The sequence below is a fragment of the Macrobrachium nipponense genome, chromosome 27 (genome assembly GCF_015104395.2).
Source record: "Macrobrachium nipponense isolate FS-2020 chromosome 27, ASM1510439v2, whole genome shotgun sequence".
Lineage (NCBI taxonomy): Eukaryota > Metazoa > Arthropoda > Malacostraca > Decapoda > Palaemonidae > Macrobrachium > Macrobrachium nipponense.
In genome coordinates, this window is record NC_087216.1 from 23205259 (window position 1) to 23226109 (window position 20851).

General features: G+C 36.6%; 1 protein-coding gene across 1 annotated transcript; it reads right to left on the reverse strand.

The window, feature by feature from the left end:
* Positions 1-8877: 8877 nt before the first annotated feature.
* LOC135200917 (xylose isomerase-like) lies at positions 8878-14532 on the reverse strand. Its single transcript, XM_064229683.1, has 5 exons — positions 14246-14532; positions 12095-12236; positions 11281-11967; positions 10110-10280; positions 8878-9754 (listed from the first exon to the last, which is right to left on the reverse strand). The coding sequence occupies exons 1-5, from the start codon at positions 14404-14406 to the stop codon at positions 9584-9586; spliced, it is 1332 nt and encodes a 443-aa protein (XP_064085753.1). The 5' UTR covers positions 14407-14532; the 3' UTR covers positions 8878-9583.
* Between the last annotated feature and the right edge of the window lie 6319 nt (positions 14533-20851).

Genomic DNA, 20851 nt, shown 5'->3' on the forward strand with positions numbered 1-20851 from the left:
TTCTTCCTAACTATAGCCTTATTTTTCGGCGGGGCTTTCGCTGAACTTGCCTGTTCTATTTTGATATACTTTATGTGCATGTTCTAGGGGGATATACAAACATTCTGTCAGACCGAATTTCTATTCAAGACTGTAGTTTCTCACCGATCATCAAATAACCTTCAATACTTGGGGCCCTGAATTTCACATTTTTTTTCATAAAATCATTTATTTTCCCTGTAGGATGATAAACTCACAGAGAATATGCGTTATTATAGTGCAAATAATGCCTGATAAATTCATTAGCCTGTCTTGATTAGTGTATTTTTGGCAAATATTTTTACGATCTCTTACGATCGGCACCCCTCCAAAGTGGAGCCTACCCTAATTACTTTAGATTTCAATACTTAGGAAATACCAATTTTCACCCAAAATATCTTAATCTCTACCGAAACTATAATGCAGTTTGCTGCGATCCATTGTAAAGCACCAACTTACTAGTATCATGCATTACAATTCAATTCCTTTCCATGTAGAAGCTCCTCAAAAACACTCCTGGAAAAGTCAAGGGCGCTGTAGGCTCAAACACGCCGTTGTCTATAGCAGTTACGCTGCTGAAAAATTAAGTCGAATAAGCCTAGTGAATTTTAGTTTTGGATTAGAGTTTGAAATTTACGCCTAAGAGCAGCAAAGTACTGTAAGAAATGAACTTCCTGATATTATAAATCTTATCATTGCATTAAGTTTTCGTTCAGCAAATATAATCATATGCTTAAATCTATGCAAAACACAGTGCACTAGTAAAATAACAGTGAATAATAAGTGCAAGCCGCCCTTTTGCCATACGGCACACAAAAGTCTGCCGTAAGACAAAAGGACATCCTCCCCACTTCAGGGGCGCCGCCCCTGAAGGGGAAGGTTAAGCTTGCAAGTACTATATGGTTTGAGTATAGTAAAAAGAGGATAGCTCCTCACCTCTGAATTCTGAGTGAAAAATGTTATCAACGAAGTCCTGAGAAGTCGACAGGTCTTCTAGGCTTGATGTGAAGTTATGGACCCCATAATTCCAGTAATCTGAAAAAAATAATTTTGTAAGAATCTCAAGTGTCCTAGACCATTATATGATTATAATAATCGCAAAAGAACGTACTCAAGACATGACCATCAATATCAAACAATTTATACGGAAACAATTCAGTAATTTTTGTCAAGATCCATATTGCAAGCTGAAACAATGCTCTTTTGGCAGAGATTATTACGATTCAAATCTCGAATGAACAGTGTCTTCATATAAAGGGATTACATTTCCTTACCAACAAATAACGAAAAACTACGACAGCAGCAGCACACAGAATACCAAGACCTCCAACTTTCCACGTCTCGTTTAAACGTCCGAATGAACGGTTCCACAATCAACTGTCCACACTGCTATCCAGCTGCTATCCAGTGTTGAAGTTGTATCCGCATAAAGTTTCCGCAAGTGCTTGCTTAGTTACGTTTTTCAAGCGATGCTTGTTTACTTTTGGCCTTGTATACGAAAACATAGAAAATGAAATTCTCACCTTACCCGGTAAACTAAATTATTTAATTTTTTAATTGTGAACAATGTTTCATCCGAGTCTGTCACTGATATGTGTAATATCTGAATCGATTTGTTCGTCACTATTTGACCATATAATTGTGCACTGTTCCTCGGCATCATTATTAACATTTTGAGGCAGTGAGTCACAAATTATAACACTATTGTCTGCATTGATGTGTTCATCACTATCTGAAGATATAATCATGCACTGTTCCTCGTCATCATTATTAACATTTTGAGGCTGCGTGTCACATAATATAACACTATTGTCTTGCTCATTTTCACTGTTTTTTTTATCATCAGCTTCGTCTGAAGATGAGTAATCTTCAGGAAAAAAGACTTTTAATATGTAATCAAATGAATCCACTAATTCATTGTCGTCCTGAGTTTCACAAATTTCAACTTCAGTTTCTTCTTTGGAAAATAGCAGTTTTCTGGGAAAAAAAATTGATCTTTAGGAGTTTTGCAGAGATGCAGGTATATATAATATTAAAAGTTTCATTGTCTATGAAACGTGAGCTCCAAAGATATATTTTTGAAACTCTGGACATTACCTTTGTACATAGCAAATTAATTAAAAGCGAGAATTCTGGCACTGAAAATCCTTCGTTGCAAACACTGAGTATCGCACTTGTTTAGCGTGCTACCTACTAGCGATAAAAACTGTATGCCCATTGGAGATTGTGGAGGTAATTGATCACTTGTTTACTGCACCTATTCGTGGGATATGATGATCATGAACTTCGCACATAGGGATTTGAACGATTTATATCAATTTCGTTATACTTAAGGTACATTACTATTATATATATATATATATATATATATATATATATATATATATATATATATATATATATAATTATATATATATATATATATATATATATATAGATATATATATATATATATATATATATATATATATATATATATGTATATATACATATAAACATATATACATATACATATATATACATGTATATATACATACATATACGTATATGTATATACATACATATACATTTTTATGTATGTATACATATTATACAAATACATATACACACATATATATATAACATATATATATATATATATATATATATATATATATATATTTATATATATATATATATATATTATATATATATATATATATATATATATATATATATATATATATATATACTATTTATACTATATATATATATATATATATATATATGATATATATATGTATATATATATATATATATATATATACATATGTATATTGCTACTTTCAAAACGCATATATCCCCTCTTTGACTGTATAAAATGTTATGTATAAAATTTTGAAACATTTTTCAGATTCTTTAGCTAGCCTTAGAGTTGTAGGATGTTTAAAATGTGTGTTCAAATTTCGCATAACAATTTAAGAGTATATAATGTAGTTTGAAAAGAGAGAGAGATTATCTTTGTCCGTTCGAAGCTAACATTGTTTCAGTAACTTTTCATCGCCTTTAGATTAGAGGAACCCGAGTCTCCGTATTGTTTTTAAAAAACATGTCAATCTTAATTATCGCTCGATTTCTGTCTCGATTGGGTACGTGTCTTTGTGTAACTGGTACGTACATGAATGTATACTCGTTTCATACGCGTTCATCTTTGCCGAATGCCATGTGTAGATTTCACAGTTTGTCTGTAAAGTTGCGTCACACTCGAAGCTTCTGGAAAGAATTGCATCATCTTGGCGTGTCCCAAAACGTTTTGTGTCATCTTCACTGTCCAGCTTTCGTAATGAAGAATTATTCATTGCTTCTTAAAACCGCGTTGCATTCAGACATCTCTCTCTCTCTCTCTCTCTCTCTCCCCATCGCACGGCACTTTTGATTTTAAAGTAACGTAACGATTTCATACTTACTGAATGGTCACTTATAACTTGCAGATTTCAGATTTGATATTTCTTAAGAGTTTATTTAGTATTATTTAGTGTTTTGTGGAATCTGAACAAACATTATAACGGCGCCTATTTTTGTGAATTGTGGTGAATTTTTGAACAAGCTGCAGCAAAGAAAGAAAATTGGTATACCAAGGAGGTGAAGTGTGTTATATTTTTATTAGTTGCAACTAATAACTAATAGACAGTGGTTTGGTAAGAAACTAATAACTATTGGTTACAATGGTTTAGAGAACTAATAACCGATGGTTACGATGGTTTGTTAAAAACTACTAACTAATGGTTACAATGGTTTGAGTGGAAAGATTTACATTTTTACACATTGCAAATTTTTGTGTTTTGTGTTTGTTTCATTTGAAGTGATTTTTATGTTTTGTGCATTTATTAATTTTCTTACTGAAGTGTGTGTTTTTATTTTATATTCTGTGTGATTAATACTTTTTGCAATTTTGGTATTTTCCACATTTTTCCGTGTTTTCATTTACATTCACAATTTAATTAACTTAGTTATTTTCATTAATTAATCGATGCCATTTAATTGAATTTAACACTTGTGAATTAATTTGCATTTACTTAGAATTCTTTTCAAGTTTTATTGTTGTTTAGCGCTTGTGAATTAATTTCCAAATTTCAATTATTGCCTATCACTTTTGAATTTTGATTGAATTAATTTTCTTGAATTTTGTGGTAGATTAATTTTTATTTAATTTTACTTAATTGATTCAAGAATTAATTAAACTTTACTTTGTTTTCATGCAACAGTAATTTTCCCTGATATTGTGAATTTCACTTATAATTTTGAGATTAATAATGAATTTTTGTATTTAAAATTTTTATAAGTGTTTTCTTTATTTTACACCAGTATTTAATTATGATTATATTTAGCTTAGGTAGCTTCAATTTATTTGAAGTGACTTAGAACCAGGGAAGTACCTAGACTTCTGAAATCTGGGAAATACTTAGACTTTTAAAGTTGTTGATGGAGTGATGCCCTTTGATTAATTTAATTACTTACAAGATTACCTCACACCTGTTTCGATGACCTTGGTCTGATTTTCTGCAATACTGGTAAGTTGTTAAGGGATCACTGTTGCCTTTAGAGTATTCAGTCGTTTAGTACCTGTGATGAGGGTTCAGGTGTCTGGCTGTTGTGAGGTAACAATTAATGAATGGTAAGTGTAGTAACCAGATACTTGGCACTTTGGCACAATATATATATATATATATATATATATATATATATATATATATATATATATATTCATACATACATATATATACATTCATACATACATATCTATATACACATTTATATACATCATATTTACATATATTTAAATACATGCACTGTATATATATACATACATTATACGTCCATTTATATACATATAGTATATACATATGAGAAGTATCATTTTTTCTTTTCTTATTTGTCCCAGATATATTTACAGATAAGTTTGTAATTAGCATAACAGCATTTATGTATCAGTAAATAACTCATTAAATCATATAGGAAATAATTTCATAATATATTAACAGATTGATGTACATTAATCATATCACCGTCATATTCTGATAAGAGTCTTATCTTTTATAATATTGTATTTGAATGAGAAATTGTTTAAAAGTAAAAAAATATTGCAATTTGTATATGATAAGTTTACATGAATGCGCCATGAAGAAATTGCTGGTGAAAATGCAGATGTGGAATCCGCATCGGTATACAAACTTGGATAGCTGACGAAAATTCCGCACTTCAGCAACATTGCCTATCCCTACTAAAGGTTTCGCTTCGAGCCAAGGATGATGGCAAACGTCGGGGGGGGATTCCTTCTTCCAACGATCTTTGATCCATGAATCGCTGTTTTCAAATATTCTTTACTTGACTCACTGTAATACCCTTGAGTCACCGTAACAAAGACAGAAAGGCCTGTGGTGATGGCGAAGACGATAGTAACTTAGGAGCATAGTGTTCTGAGCAATGCTCAGTCGAGTCATAGCGGTGGTGAGGATACAAAATTCTCTCTGTTTTATATATATATATATATATATATATATATATATATATATATATATATATATATATATATACATATATATATATGCATGCCTGTGTAGTATAGAGAACATACTTAAAAACGGCCTGAAACTTTACGTACCAACTTGCTTCTCTTAGTCAAGAAAATGGCAAAACCTTTGTTATTCCTTGAGTTGAGTTTCGTGCAAGTTCTAATTATATTCGCTTTCATAATTACGGGCGTTCAATCAGCGGTCTGTAATTATCGTATATACTTTGTCGTTACTTCAGTGATCACATACCTCGCCATTTCAACGTACATATTCCTATACGATGAAGTAAGTTGGTTTATCTATGTGACGATGTTTTCATTTGAAAAATTAATGAGTAAAATTATTTTAATCATTCGGTATGGTTTAATTCGCATTTAGACCTTCCACGATACACGTTCCACGGTGCTGCCATCTACCGGTGGCTCGGAAGGGGAGACATAGATCTCGGGTAGAATGAAAATACATTTCGTAGCACTCGTCATCCTTTACGATCCATAGTTACTCACTAAAAGTAAACGTTCAGTTGAACGAATTGGGAAGGAACGTTCTAGTTTTCGCGCGTAATACTGGTGCTGTAATTCCTGGTTGTTGAACGTCTGCCGTAATTTCAGCCATATCGTGTAAGTATTCGATGAAAAGTTTTGGTACTGTGATTACATTCATATTTGTTAACGTATAGTTTTAGATTGTACATTTTAAATTATTGCTAATTGAAATTACTCTTTTTCTGTTCTTCAATGTCTCTACTTTGTTACTTATTGTCTTAATCTTTGAATAAGGATTTCCAGATTTAGATGGCGTCACTGTTTCTTTCCAGATAGGTGGATTAGAGGCGATTAAATCGTACCTGCTCGGCGCAAGAATTAGACGTAAGGAGTTGGTTGGCATAAGAATTAGACCTAAGGAGTTGGTTGGCACAAGAATTAGACCTAAGGAATTGGCTAGCAAAAGAATTAGACCTAAGGAGTTGGTTAGTACAAGAATTAGACCTAAGAAGTTGGTTTGCACAAGAATTAGACCTACAGAGATTTTCTAGGACGACAATGGTAACTTTATTTTCCACAAAATTAAAAGGTGAGGACCTTTCCTCTTTTAGTAAACTCGAACTAACTCTTGCAAGCTAATCCTCCCCCTTCAGGGGCGGCGCCCCTGAATGGGGGAGGAGCTTCTCTTGACTTACGGTTGACTTTGTCTCCCGTATGTCAAGAGTGGGACTTGCAGAAAAAAAAAAAAATACTAGCCCTTAACTACTATAATTGGTAAGAGTGAGCTTTAAGTAATCTTAACTTAAAAGTCATTTTAGGTTTTGTAGCTATGGAATGCTAAGAATTTTAAAGTTTCTGAAGCATAATAGAATTCATCTATTCGGTTCAATTAAGCTCCATAAGTATGAAGTAATCATTCTTTGAGGCTTATATTAAAACTGATTTTTTTTCGTCCGTTGAAAGCTTTCGATTTTAAAGAAAAAAATTGTACCAGATTTTTCAAGGCTAGGAGGCTTAAACGTTAATCTAAATTTTTTTCAATAATTAATAACAATTTTTTCTCATTTTACAAATTACCCCCTCACGAGCTCCACTTTTTTTTTTTTTTAACTAAACTGCTAGAAATGCCAGTCTTACGATAATCACATCTCGAGTCCTCTCGAAGGTCTTTATTTTTGAAGAGTCGAGTAGATCCAGGAAAAGTATTTGGTATGTAGGGTACTGTAGGTGTTCTTTGAATATTAAACACTGCTCGAGATTTTCGGTAACAACTGTTCTTTTCGCAGGTCTGCTGGTGTGGCCTGGAAGTCTGGAAAGTTTCCAGTTATCCTCTTTTGGGGGTACAATGGCAAATTCTAACTCATAATGTGGACTGGAAGTCTGGAAGGTTTCCAGTTATCCTCTTCAGGGAATGAAATGGCAAATTCTAACATATAATGTGGACTGGAAGTCTGGAAGGTTTCCAGTTATCCTCTTTTGGGAATGCAATGGCTGGCCCTGAATTGAAAACTGTTCTGGCTCTCGGTAAGCTGTTCTCCTAGAAATGGCCAAAGAATAGACCAGAATCTAGAATTTAGGCAAAAGGCCACTCGCTGGGACCTATGACGGAAATTAACAGCAAAAAGGTTTGGTGAAAGGTGTAATGGGAGGAACATCTCGCAGTTGCAATGAGTAGAGTGTTAGGAGAAGGTGGAAAGTAAGTTGGAAGGAAGAGAATGAGAATGGAGGTACAATAAAAGGAAGGACAGAGGTTGGATCTAGGGACCGAAGGGAAGCTTATAAAATCCTTAATCCTTAATGCCTAATGCCTTAATGGCTGAGTATAAATCTCTGAAGGATTTGATGTTAACTTGTCCAATAATTATACATGAGAAACATCTTGGTAAGAGAAGTAATAAATGAATGTGTATATAATAAATTAGAATAAAGCAGCTGCTTGGTGGTCAGAATGAGGTCAAATAGTTAAAAAGGTAGTTGCAATTTCGAGTTTTCAGATAACTATGGTGTGACAAGCTTTCCTATCCATTTTACAGGAACACAAAAATGATTTCTGTATCATTTTTTTTTTTGTATTGTGTTTTTACGTTGCATGAAACCAGTGGTTATTCAGCAACGGGACCAACGGCTTTACGTGACTTCCGAACCACGTCGAGAGTGAATTTCTATCACCAGAAATGCACATCTCTCACTCCTCAATGGAGTAGCCGAGAATCGAAGCCGCGACCACCGAGGTGAGAAGCAAACACCAAACCAACCACGCCACTGAGGCGCTTCTGTAACATTTGAATCTAGTTTCTGGTGATAGAAGTTCACTCTCGACGTGGTTCGGAAGTCACGTAAAGCCGTTGGTCCCGTTGCTGAATAACCACTGGTTCTATGCAACGTAAAAACACCATACATACAAACAATTTTAATCTGGGCCCGGTTGGCTAGTATAAGCGGCCATTACACCTTATAATGCATCAGTCTCTTTAGGGGTCTTTTAGGTATTTTAAGTGAAGAGGCTACCTACTTACTTAGGTCTATTGACTGCTGACAATCTCTTTGCAAAGATTTATATTAATTATTTATATTTAGAGAACTTTCAAAATTGCACTTGCCAGTCAAGAGACAATTAATAAGCCTGAAAATACGATTAAGGCAATGATTAGATTCTACAGTAATTTAGTAACAAGTTTTGTCGAGGTACGAAAGTTAGTGTAAGAAAATATTGTATAATCTAGTCTGACCAGAAAATTAATGCCTTAATTTAGTAGTCTGCCTATAGTTTAATGCAAGTCTAATTCTTAATGCTAATGCAAGAGGTCTATTGAAAAATAAAATATTTACGAGATGTTTATTTGCCCAAAAACTTTTGCATTTTACATTTTCATTGATACAAACCGAGAAATAAGTTGACAAAGTGACAGCGGGAGATGAAAGTTTCCTTGGAAATCACTGATACATCCTGTAGGCTGAAGTGAATGTATCTTTGTTTTCCCTGACTAGACTGATTTCCCATGAAGACCCTTATCGAATCTTCGGCCACGCCTACAAAGCTCAAATCCATTCTCATGATGTTGGTGTTGAACAGCCTACAAAAGCCCTTAACTTTACCTAACCTGAGATCATCATTGTTCAACTGCCATCCCTCTAACTGAGGTCATCTTGGTGACACATTTCTGCTGCTTCTTGGTTGGCTGTCCGTGCTTTCAAAATAATCCTGTTCTTTCTCTTTTTCTGAAGGAAATTCCCTTCGTCTGTCACTTTTCCTTGAGATATCGAAACAAAAATCGAACCCTCATCGGCTTGACTGGCAAAAGAAACTTTGACCCTAGAACTGTATAACCCTAGACGCATGGTGTGTATCAGCCAACCACTCTTTCCCTGAAATGGGAAGAAGAACGACGACTGCCTGATGGAAACAGTCAACAGTACATAGACCGATTCCCAGCCTTCATCTCTCTCACTAAACCGAACCAGACTCAAACCCAGCTTGTAACATCAAGGTTCTCTTGTCAGTCAGCCAAACTAGTCATCTCGTTGTCTTTACTGTCGTGGTGGGTAGACGTAGTAGTTGAACATGTTCTCGTAATGTTCGTGGCGGCTCGACTGGGCCTGGGGTTCGCCAGTCTTCCTGACGTAGTCCTCGCATTCTTCGAAGGTGACGGCGTTCTTCTCCACCTTCTCGCCGAAGCCTGACTTGTAAGAGGCGTAACGCTGTGGGTAGAAGGATAAGGTTATTTGGTGGTTGTGTCCATGGTAAGGATAGGTTCTCGGCCTACAATGCAACTATTAAAATTGTAAATATACTACAGGGATTTCATTGTCTGTTTTTATGTTCATCCCTGAGGGGCTGGTATACCTAATATGAATAGGACAACAGTGGTCGAATGTACTGCATTCTAAGCCCTAAACCTGCGTCTCTGGACATAAAGGATACGTAAGTGGGGCAACTTGTGGTTATGCAACAGGGAAAAGTGACGGTTGCAGAGGGTGTTGGATCAAGTATTTCGAAACTGAACCACGGATAAGTAATTGGGGCATTTTTACTTCTTTTTATTTTTTCTCTCACCTGCTGAATGCTGCGTGTGAAGCATCCATCGGCCAGTATGCGTGCTGCGTTCCTGAGAGCTCGGGCGAACGTGTCCATGGTCAAGATGGCGCCATGGAACAGGTCCCTGGGCTCGACAGATTCACGGCGAACTCGGAAACCTAAGGTGAAACCACCCAGTTGCATGCCTCCCTAGATAAGAAAGAAAAAAAGATCAGCGGGGTATGAACACACAAGTCAAGCTTAAATTGGGGCGAGGTATATAAATAGTTTCCAATGAGGATATGTATACATATGCTTAAATTAGGCAAAGGAAACTGGTTTCACTCAACTTGTAGGATAGAAATCGCTATATAGACCCACCCAAAATATCACCACACTTATACCTTTGTATTTGAAGCAGATTATCAATACCAATTATAGATATATAATATCAGGAAAGTCGAAGATTTCTATTTAAAAATGCCAACAATTTTGAGCTACGAATGAAACTTACAAGAAAAGGAAATATTGTTTCTTTGATTTCCCTTTCTCTAAACTCCTTTGTCTTACTTTTGTTTATGAAAGAGTATTTAGTTGCCAAAAAAGAATAAATATAGTTTCAAATCGAATAGATGAAGAACGTGACTAATATTCTGAGATTAGTATCCCGTTAAGAAAGAAATCTTGCAACTCCACAGCGCACTAAACAGATTATTGGCACGAAATTTATTTAACAAGGAAATTAAGTACTTTCTTAATAATGACGCATATAGATGGTGTCTGCTAGGCTTAGGAATTCTTCGAGTATCTCAATTTTGAGCTAAGATGTTAAAATGTCTGTATTAGAATGCCTCTTGACGAAGCTATATTAAAAGGATTGCAAGATCACTTAAGTAAGTGCCCTTGGTATTATTATAATTATTATAATGTTATTCTACAGAACTCTGGGAAGAGAGGCGTATGCCCTTATCACGCCCAGGCCCGTCAAAGAAAGAAAAAAAAAATGTACGAGTTTGGGGCTTAACTATGAAAGCAACTTGCACATGCATCTTAAAGGACAAATATTGTCAGGGAAATCTATATAAGAATTCCAAAGTAAAAGGGAAGAAACAGCAGTTGAACTTTGCAACCGAAGTATTACAGATTGTAATTAGTATGACTAGGAGGGGCAGCCAGTAGGGTATGACTAAGAGACCGTTAGCCTCGTTACCTGCTCGAGGACACACTTCATGACGTGAGTGGCGTCCCTCATGTTCTCTGCGCAGATGTCTGAGGTTCCGTTGACTTCGGGGAAGCTGTCGGAGGCGTCGACAGAGCCCAGCATGTTGTAAGCGGCGGCCATGTAGACGTCGTGCTCGTAGGGGCGTCCCATCATCCTGGAGAAGGCGGGTTTCACGTACAGCTTGAAGTGCTTGTCTAGACCGAAGTGGCGGAGCATGTGCATGGTGGCCATGGCGTCGGACTCGTACTGGTGGCGTCGGGGGTCGTGTGGCTTGGGTTGGATCAGGAACTGTCCCTTGTAGCCGATCTTCTCCTTGTACTGGATGGCCATCTTGTAGAGCTGAGCCATGTGGGACATGTCGCGGAAGAACTGGCGCTGGAGGACGCTCTGGTAGCCGTCGCGGGGGTTGAAGAAGACGAAGTTCTCGGCCCCCATGCGCTTGGCGGCCTCCATGCTGCGCTTGACTTGTGCGCAGGCGTAGGCGAAGACGTGAGCGTCAGGGTTGGATCCGGCGCCGTTCATGTATCGTGGGTGGGTGAAGAGGTCGGCGCTGTAGTACAGGGGCTTGATTCCGGTCTGCTTCTGCAGGTCGCAGGCCAGGGTCACCATCTCTTCCAGGTAGGCGTTGGTCTCGTCGAAGCTCTCACCTTCTGGGGCCATGTCGCGGTCGCTGATCTGCGCGAGGGGATAACACAGATAAGCTCGATCTAGGAAAATGACATTGATTTTGAATAATTCAGACATTTTCTCTTATGACATTCAGTTACAAAGGATGCCATAGATTTTGAATAGGTTGGCGTACCGAATAGTACTTGATGTTGAGCTTATGGAAGAACTCGAAGGCTGCAATCATGCGCCTCTTGAAGTTGTCAAGAGAGCGAGATCCATCTTCCCATGACCTCTGGTGAGTGGCGTCGCCGTAGTAGTCGTCTGAGCCTAGATACCTGCGGACGGAAGACGCGGCCCAGGGTAATGAGAATGCGCGCGAAGCATATGTGGATGAAATGCACCCGAGAATAGTTATAAATGACCTCTAGGATAATACCTATGAACAAAAGGGAGCCAGGGTAGACAGAATGCACACAAGGCACATATGAATGAATCGAGTACAGCAAATTCATTAAATTTACAGCTTCTTTCGTTTCCTCGATGCTTGGTAGAACTCACAATAATTGCACAAAACGATAAAGTAAATAACTAAACTGATGCTGCGTCAGTAACCTATATGTTGTGACGCCAGTTTTAGTGATCGTAAATCAATCAAATAGTGATTTGCGAAGCGACATGATATTATTGTGGTTTCACGGGCTTATTCCTTTATTATTTGTTTGACACCGGAAAGACAAACCACAGGGCGCGGAAGGAACAGCAATTCTTCTTAGTACCACTGATTTACCTTTTTTAAAATTGCAACTACCTTCCCTATTTGATCTTCATTTATAAAATCAAGGATGATAAAGAATATATATATACTGATAAAATCTTATATGGGTAACTTCAGAAAAATATTAACATTAAAATACAGATTATTTGTAAAATGTACGAGATAAAGATTTTTTTAAATTATAGTAAATTTAAGTCAACTTTGATAAAATTTTGTATGTAATACTGTTAAAATGGTAAAACATTGTATATTTGCTCTAATGAAAGTTTTAAAAAAATCTGCACTTATCTATGGATAATTGGTCTAGTTTATGCTGGCCTTAAGCCAGTGAGGGACCTTGCCCCGAGACTAGCCTGTCAGTAGCTTGTAAGAGGAAATAAGAGACTTGTAAGAGGAAATAAGAAATCCGAGCCCGTGCCTCGGATTTCTATTTGATGAAAACTTTAAAAAAAAAATCTTAGAAAATGAAATTACGGAGAAAAGAGTGAAATGCTAAGCAATACCACAATAATTTGAATGTCCTTGAGATACTTTTCTATTAGATTAATCTGTTAAATGTTATCATTATTATCGTTAGAGATTAAACCCCTTTCTCGTAATAATCAAATTTACCGGTGAATTAAGAATTAAGCTTGTGAATTAGTGTTATTATTATGCCTTTCATCTTTGTTGAATTCCTATTTTTTGTCATCTGTCATCTTTACAAATGTTGTTGACAGTTCAACTTCTTTCCCCATGTCTAGCGCGTTCCTCAGGACTCGTTTCTCTTACTTCGTCTTTCCATTTGTTTGTTAGTGACTTTTCAAGTTTTCTTCTTCTACATATATTTCTGCCATTGGTTTACCTTCTAAGTTTCTGCCGTTCTTCATCTACCAACTAATTATCGTAACTTCTTGTTTCTTGAATATCTGATATTTAAAATGATTGCAATTGCAGAGTCAAATTTGGTGTTCCTAATTAATTGTGTCTATAGATTTCTTTGTATTTATACAGATGTGGTTCACATTTAATTCTTGAAAGAATCCCCTCTTTAGTGACTCTTCTGTAGCTGAAGGTAATTATTTAATAGAGTAATATATAAGTAGCTTAAAACACACTTTATGTATGAATCTATATGCGAATCTGTTTATCTATCTAACTAGATACAGCTAGTAACCAGCAATATATTTTTATCCGTTATTAGTATTTTGCACGACGTTTTTAACAAAAATTTTACAACACGTCATCACCATAACATACCTATAACTTCGCCGATCCAAAAACACTTCCTTTTGAAATACGAGAGGGTCATTTTTTTTTTGACAAGAAACCAAAAGATCTCTCTTCGAAAACCCTACAAAAAACTCTTCATTTCAAAGGCCGAACTGGGCCATCTGCTACGAGAGAACAGTATACTGCCCTACGACACCCGAAAACGAACTCCCCAGGGGCCTTCCTTCGAAAACCCTACAAAAAAGCACTTCATTTCAAAAGCCGAACTGAGCCATTTGCTACGAGAGAACAGAATACTGCCCTGCGACACCCGAGAACTTCCCCCCTTCCCCCTCCCCGCCCAGGGGTCTCGCTCACCTGAAGGTGTTGAAGTAGCAGGCGGAGAATTTGAACCACTCCTCCATGGTCCTCCCATGGACGGTCTCCCCGGCGTTGTAGTGCCTGTAGACGAGGGTGTCTTCGGGACCGGCATCTGGCCGGTACTCGATGCGTCCTACTCCGGGGAAGTACTTGTTCATGGCTGCGTCGGTGATATATCACTCACACACACTCGAGGATGGGGGCGCTTTCTTTCTGCACACACCTGAAGGAGTGGCTGACGAAGAGGAGCTCTGGGCTGCTGCTAGGGCACCGAGGACGAAAGGCTGGCGATGCGGCTCTTTATACTCGTGGTCACGCTTTGGTGGCCCGGGCCATAGGGGTTTCGGGTGTCACCCTAAAACTTGCCGTGGCATTCCCTCCTCCCCTTTTCCCGTGTTCACTGGCCATAGACGGCGGCCATATACGCTTACATCCACGAAAAGGGCTATCTCGGTTTATACGTGATTATGCAAGACATTTACATACATATATATACATATGTGTACTATATAATAAATATATATATATATATATATATATATATATATATATAATATATATATATATATATGATATATGTGTGTGTGTGTGTGTGTATACACACAATTGATTGAATTTGACGTGGCATCAAAACGTGCATACTTTAAAAGATATTAGTATGTTTTCTGAGAATCCTTTTTTTGTTTATTTATGAAAAGTGGTTAATGATGTAATACTAACTTTATATATATATATATAATATATATTTATATATATATATATATATATATATATATATACATATATATACATAGATATAATAGTATATATATATATATATATATATATATATATGTAAAGTTAATATCACATTGTTAACCATTTTTCATAAATAACAAGAAAGGACTCTCAGAAAACATACTAATACCTTGTATAAGTATGCACGTTCTGGTGCCATTCCAAATTCAATAAATTTCCACAGAAATGAACTGAAATGGAAATTGATACTTCACTTGTTACGTATTTAAATGTCTCAGAGATGCTGTTGGTTCAGATATCTGACTCTGAGTAGAAAATTTAAGTATATCTTAGTTTAACCAAACCACTGAGCTGCTTGACCGAAGGATTAGATAATTTTGAGTCACCAGGAACCAAATGGTTACTTAGCAACGGGACCTACAGCTTATTGTGGGATCCGAACCACATCGAGAAGTGATTTTCTATTCCCAGAAATAAATTCCTCTGATTCCTTGTAGGCAGAATCGAATCCGGAGCCTGAGGTCGGTAGTCGAGCACGTAGCCGACTCGTCCAACGAGGAATTACAGACACTAGGGGTAAGTCAGAGTGTGATACCTGTCACGTACGTTTGTAACATAATTTTACAATCAATATCGTCCCTTATGGAGGCAGTGCCAACAGTGCACCTCATACGGTGCACTGTAGGTTAAGGTTCTTTGCAGCGTGACTTCAGCCCCTTTTATTCGTTTTAATGTACCTCCGTTCATATTCTCTTTCTTCCATCTTCTACTGATAATTGTTTCATAGTGCAACTGAGAGTTTTCCCACATTTTACACCTTTCAAACCATTTTGTCTCAATTTCGCTTCCTGCGCTGAAAGACCTCATAGGTCCCAGCGATTGGCCAACCTAAATTTTAAATTCCATTCCATGTCACTATATTTGCTACTGCATTAATAGTTACTAGTAGTGTTCAGGATCTCGGAAGTACTACCTTTTGCAATGGATCCAATACCGAGACTTTTACATCCTTTTGCGTTTTGTTTTTCTGCAGGAGAAGCAATGCCAAGTTCCTTCTTTGCAATCCCAGTCTTGCAGAGGCTGCAATGATATTAGTGAGAAAGCTTACTGACCATTCATATAGCTTAGAAGAAAGCTGTGTAGATTCCCTTCTGTCTTCGGGAATATAATAATGTATCATCAAAGTAAGCATAGTTTTCTTTCACTCATTCCACTGTTTATGAAAGCTACTAAGGATACAAACCCAAAAATCAAAAAATCTGTCAATACTCTGATGGGTATGGGTCTCGCAACCCCATCCCATAAATCAATACTTGGAACGGATAAAAGAAGCGGGTTAAAGGTAGAACTAGTTCTTCACCTTTAAGGGGAACAAGGCGTTATCCGACCTCCAGCTTACTCTGGGTGCGCGTTAAAATCGATGGTCATATAGAGCGTTGTTTCACCAACGAAAATGAAAATAAGTACGCCATAATTTGTTAGAAATACTTGTCAACATGCACATTAGTGGTTTTTTACATTTTCATTCTAACAAATAAATCATAAATATCTATACTTTGGATCCTAGTTTTGCATAATTTATCCAGTATCCGCTGGATAAAATAACTTTTGCATGCTGGAAATTTGTTGCATTATATGGTAATTCAGATCAGGTTTTGTTGTAAAGGACCCTTTCCTTTTTCTTTTTTTCAGTGAATTTATATTTCACTGAGCCACAACGGTTTGGTCTACTGAGTGCTAGTACTGTACTCTGTCACTAAATTAGGTACAATCCAGCACTTGATCAAGATCTTAGTGCTTGTCAAATGGTGCAGCAATTTCAAGCCTTTATATGCGTGAATAATCCTGTTTGCTCACAATTCTGCTGCATCACGCTAATACGCGTAAGTGTAAAACCCTACTTGAGTTCTTATGTGATTCTGAGAAGATACCAACTAACAGACAGATAGAGTGTAGTCGAGTCTGTAACAGTAGCTAATACGTTTCGCTCTCAAACCGTTACATCACGAAAGATAAGCCGAAAAACCAGATAAGGAGTTAACGTTAACGTCTGCTGAGTAATCAGCTGTTCAGTACATGTGTACGCTTTGGTGATGGTCTAGCCTTATACACTTGAACGAGGCTGCACGAACACAGTGTACAGCCATTGGAGAGAGTTTTCCCCAGTTTTTTAAACTTCATGTTTACGCCCCTTGCTTTGGCAGGAAGGCGTAACAAGCCAGTGTGAGACTGTAGAGAGGCGGTGTAGGCTACTGTACAGTACAGTAAGCCAAGTAACAGCGTTGACATGGCGGCTTTTCGGGGTAATGTTCCCTAAGGAACCTGCTTCTGTTGCTGCTATTTCTACAGCCTTGTCTTTTCTTTGGATGAGATCCCCCTGAACAGAAGCTTGAGCTTCAAGCTGCTCTGTCCTGGGATCAAGGGGGGCGGGTTGCCTAGGCCTAGGGTAGGACTATGGTGGGAAGGGTTGGCTGAGATTCTACAGCCTTGTCTTTTCTTTGGATGAGATCCCCCCGAACAGAAGAAGAGCTCGAGCTTCGCTGTTCTGGGATTAGGGGGAGCGGGTTGCCTATGCCTAGGGTGGGACTATCATGGACGGGTTGGCTGAGCTTCAAGCTCCCTGTCTCTCGGATTAGGGGTACCTAGGAGGAGGTAAGGGCTAGATGAGGGAAGAATGGAGGGGTAAAGGTGGCGGGGGGGGGGGGGTTGGGACTAAGCAACATTGAAAGCAGGGGGAATAACAAAAGTTAAGAGTTGGGGGAGGGGGAACTACCGGGGTGGTATTGTGGAGCGGTGGTAGGCGGGTAGAATTCCCTATAATATGACGGGAGAGTAACTCACTAACGTGTTCCGTCATAGTTTACCGCACAGAGCAGGATATCCGATAGAAGCCGGTTTGTGCTAAATGCAGACCCGAAAAAACCTGGCCTCCGAAATAGGTACTGAATAAACTAAAATAGTATTATTATTATCATCATTATTATTCGGAAGATGAACCCTTTCCATGTAGAACAAGCCCATAGATCTATGGCCATGGACTGGAAATTCAAGCTTCCGAAGAATGTACTTATAATTATTATTATCATTATTATTCAAGAGGATGAACCCTATTCATATGGAACAAGCACACCACAAGGACCATTGACTAGAAATTCAAGCTTCTAAAGAGTTTTATTATTATTATATTAATCATATTATTATTCAGAAGATAAACATTCATATGGAACAAGCCCACCACAGAGGCCACTGACTGAAAATTCAAACTTACAAAGATTATCAAGATGTTCATTTCAAAGAAATTGCTGATGGAATAATTTACTTTCATCTTTGTCTATTTATTTATTATTTTGTAGATGTTATTATTCAAATACAAGAATGTTATTTCAGTGTCCTAATAGAGAATCCTAGGCAGACATACTTACATCCAGTGCACGAATTTTAAACCAGTAGCATTATGCTTACTGAAGAGAACTGTGCAGAAAGTATATGAAAACAGCGGAATGAATGTTGAACTACGCTGTGGCTTTTCTGAAATTGCTGTTGTGAAGTGCTTCGGATTTTCAAGGGAAAACGGGAGTTATTAATTTTTTGTGAGACTGAAATACTTGTCAAATAAATAATGGTTAAAACAATATTCACGTTTAAAGGCAATAATAATAATAATAATAATAATAATAATATAATAATAATAATAATAATAATAATAATAAAAATAATGAACTAAGGAACTCCGTAATAGCAAACGAGGCTATAATATGACATTAAAAGCCACAGTATATATATATATATATATATATATATATATATATATATATGTATATATATATATATATATATATATATATATAGAGGAAACACTACTATGTCTTTTAATTGTCAATAATAATAATAATAATAATAATATAATAATATAATAATAATAATGATAAGTAAATAAATAAATAAATGAATAAACATGAAAAAAAAATAATGCCACACTTTGTGAGCACAAGTATACATATAGTATACATATATCCGTGCGAATCCAGGTAAAAAAAGTTACAAGGAAAAAAGTCACAGGTGAAAAAAGGTCACAGGTAAAAAAGTCAACAAGGCAAAAGAACATTGGTTAAAAAAACGTGTTTACAAAGGAAAAAGGTCTAGGTATAAAGGTTGCAAAAACAAGAAAAAGTCACAGGGAAAAAAGTCATAGGTAAAAGTCACCAGGAAAAAAAGTCACCATTTACTAAAAAAAGGCACTGGCCAAAAAAAAAAAGGTCACAGGGGAAAAAAGTCACCAGCAAAAAAGTCACAAGTAAAAAAAGTCACAGGTAAAACAGTCACAGGTAAACAAAAGTCTCAGGTAAAAAAAGTCACAAGGAAAAAAGTCAAAGGTAAAATAAGGTCATAGGTAAAAAAAAGTCACAAGGAAAAGAATCATAGGTAAAAAAAAATCTCAGGGAAAAAAGTCACAGGTAGAAAATGGGCCACCGTCAATAAAAAGGTCACATATAAAAAAAAGTAAGGGGTGGGTAAAAAGTCAGTAAAAAAGTAACAGTAAAAAAAAGTCACAGGTATAAAAGTAAACAGTAAAAAGTAACAGGTAAAAAAAGTAAACAGTTTAAAACAGGTAAAAAAGTAACAGGTAAAAAAAGTAACAGGTAAAAAAGTCAGGTAAAAAAAGTAACAGGTAAAAAAGTCAGGTAAAAAGTAACAGGTAAAAAAAGTCACAGGTAAAAAAAGTAACAGGTAAAAAAGTCAGGTAAAAAAAGTAACAGGTAAAAAAGTAAGGGGAAAAAAAGTCAGGTAAAAAAAGTAACAGGTAAAAAAAGTAACAGGTAAAACAGTCAGGTAAAAAAAAAGTCACAGGTAAAAAAATTCACAGGTAAAAAAAGTCACAGGTAAAAAAGTCAGGTAAAAAAAAGTCACAGGTAAAAAAGTCAGTAAAAAAAGTCACAGGTAAAAAGTCAGTAAAAAAAGTAACAGGTAAAAAAGTCAGGTAAAAAAAGTCACAGGTAAAAAAGTCACAGGTAAAAAAAGTAACAGGTAAAAAAGTCAGGTAAAAAAGTCACAGGTAAAAAAAAAAGTCAGGTAAAAAAAAGTCACAGGTAAAAAAGTCAGGTAAAAAAAGGTCACAGGTAAAAAAAGTCACAAGGAAAAAAGTCACAAGGAAAAAAAATCCTCAATAATCTTTCCTAGATAATGACTCCAAACTTCCGGCGTGATAAGTACAAGCTCGTTGGGGATTTCCGTTTAAACATAAACAAAGAAAGTGTAAATCTCAGGATCAGAGGAAAAGGTTAAGGATATGCCTTCACCCTGTAGGGAGTTCCATCAGCGCATCTCCCCTGGTGCACTGTAGGCTTCTCTAAAGGCTCTTTGCAGCGTCCCTTCTGCAACCCCTTTCATTCCTCTTACTGTGCCTCCATTCATACCATCATCTTCCATCTAGCTATCCACCCTCTCCAAACAAGTGTTACAGAGTGCAACTGCGAGATCGTCCCTTTCCTTTCCAGTGCTGAATGACCACATAGGTCCCAGCGTTTGGCATCAGGCCTAAATCTCATATTCCATTCCGATATCCCTTCAAGGCAGGTGCTGTATCATATTGATTGTACAAACTATTTATATCAGCTCATTTATTTGAATCTACTTACTTCATTTTAGAGGCTATTCTTTCATGTCTCATGCTGGTAGAACAGGCTACAAGCTTGATAGGCACGCCCATCCAAAACATAGATTCTTAGGAGTTCTGTAACAATAAGCATAATGTTCACTTGACTGAAGATGAACCTAGTACAAGGTTCGAAAGCTTTTAATATCCATTAAAAACCATATACTCACATATTATATTATTGTGGACCTGCAACCAATAAGAAGAATGCT

Coding starts and splice junctions, on each gene's coding strand:
- LOC135200917 (XM_064229683.1), bottom strand. CDS start 14,406: ATGAACAAGTACTTCCCCGGAGTAGGACGCATCGAGTACCGGCCAGAT. Junction 12,237..14,245: donor TGCTACTTCAACACCTTCAG/GTGAGCGAGACC, acceptor TTCCGTCCGCAG/GTATCTAGGCTCAGACGACT. Junction 9,755..10,109: donor TCACACGCAGCATTCAGCAG/GTGAGAGAAAAA, acceptor TTCTACCCACAG/CGTTACGCCTCTTACAAGTC.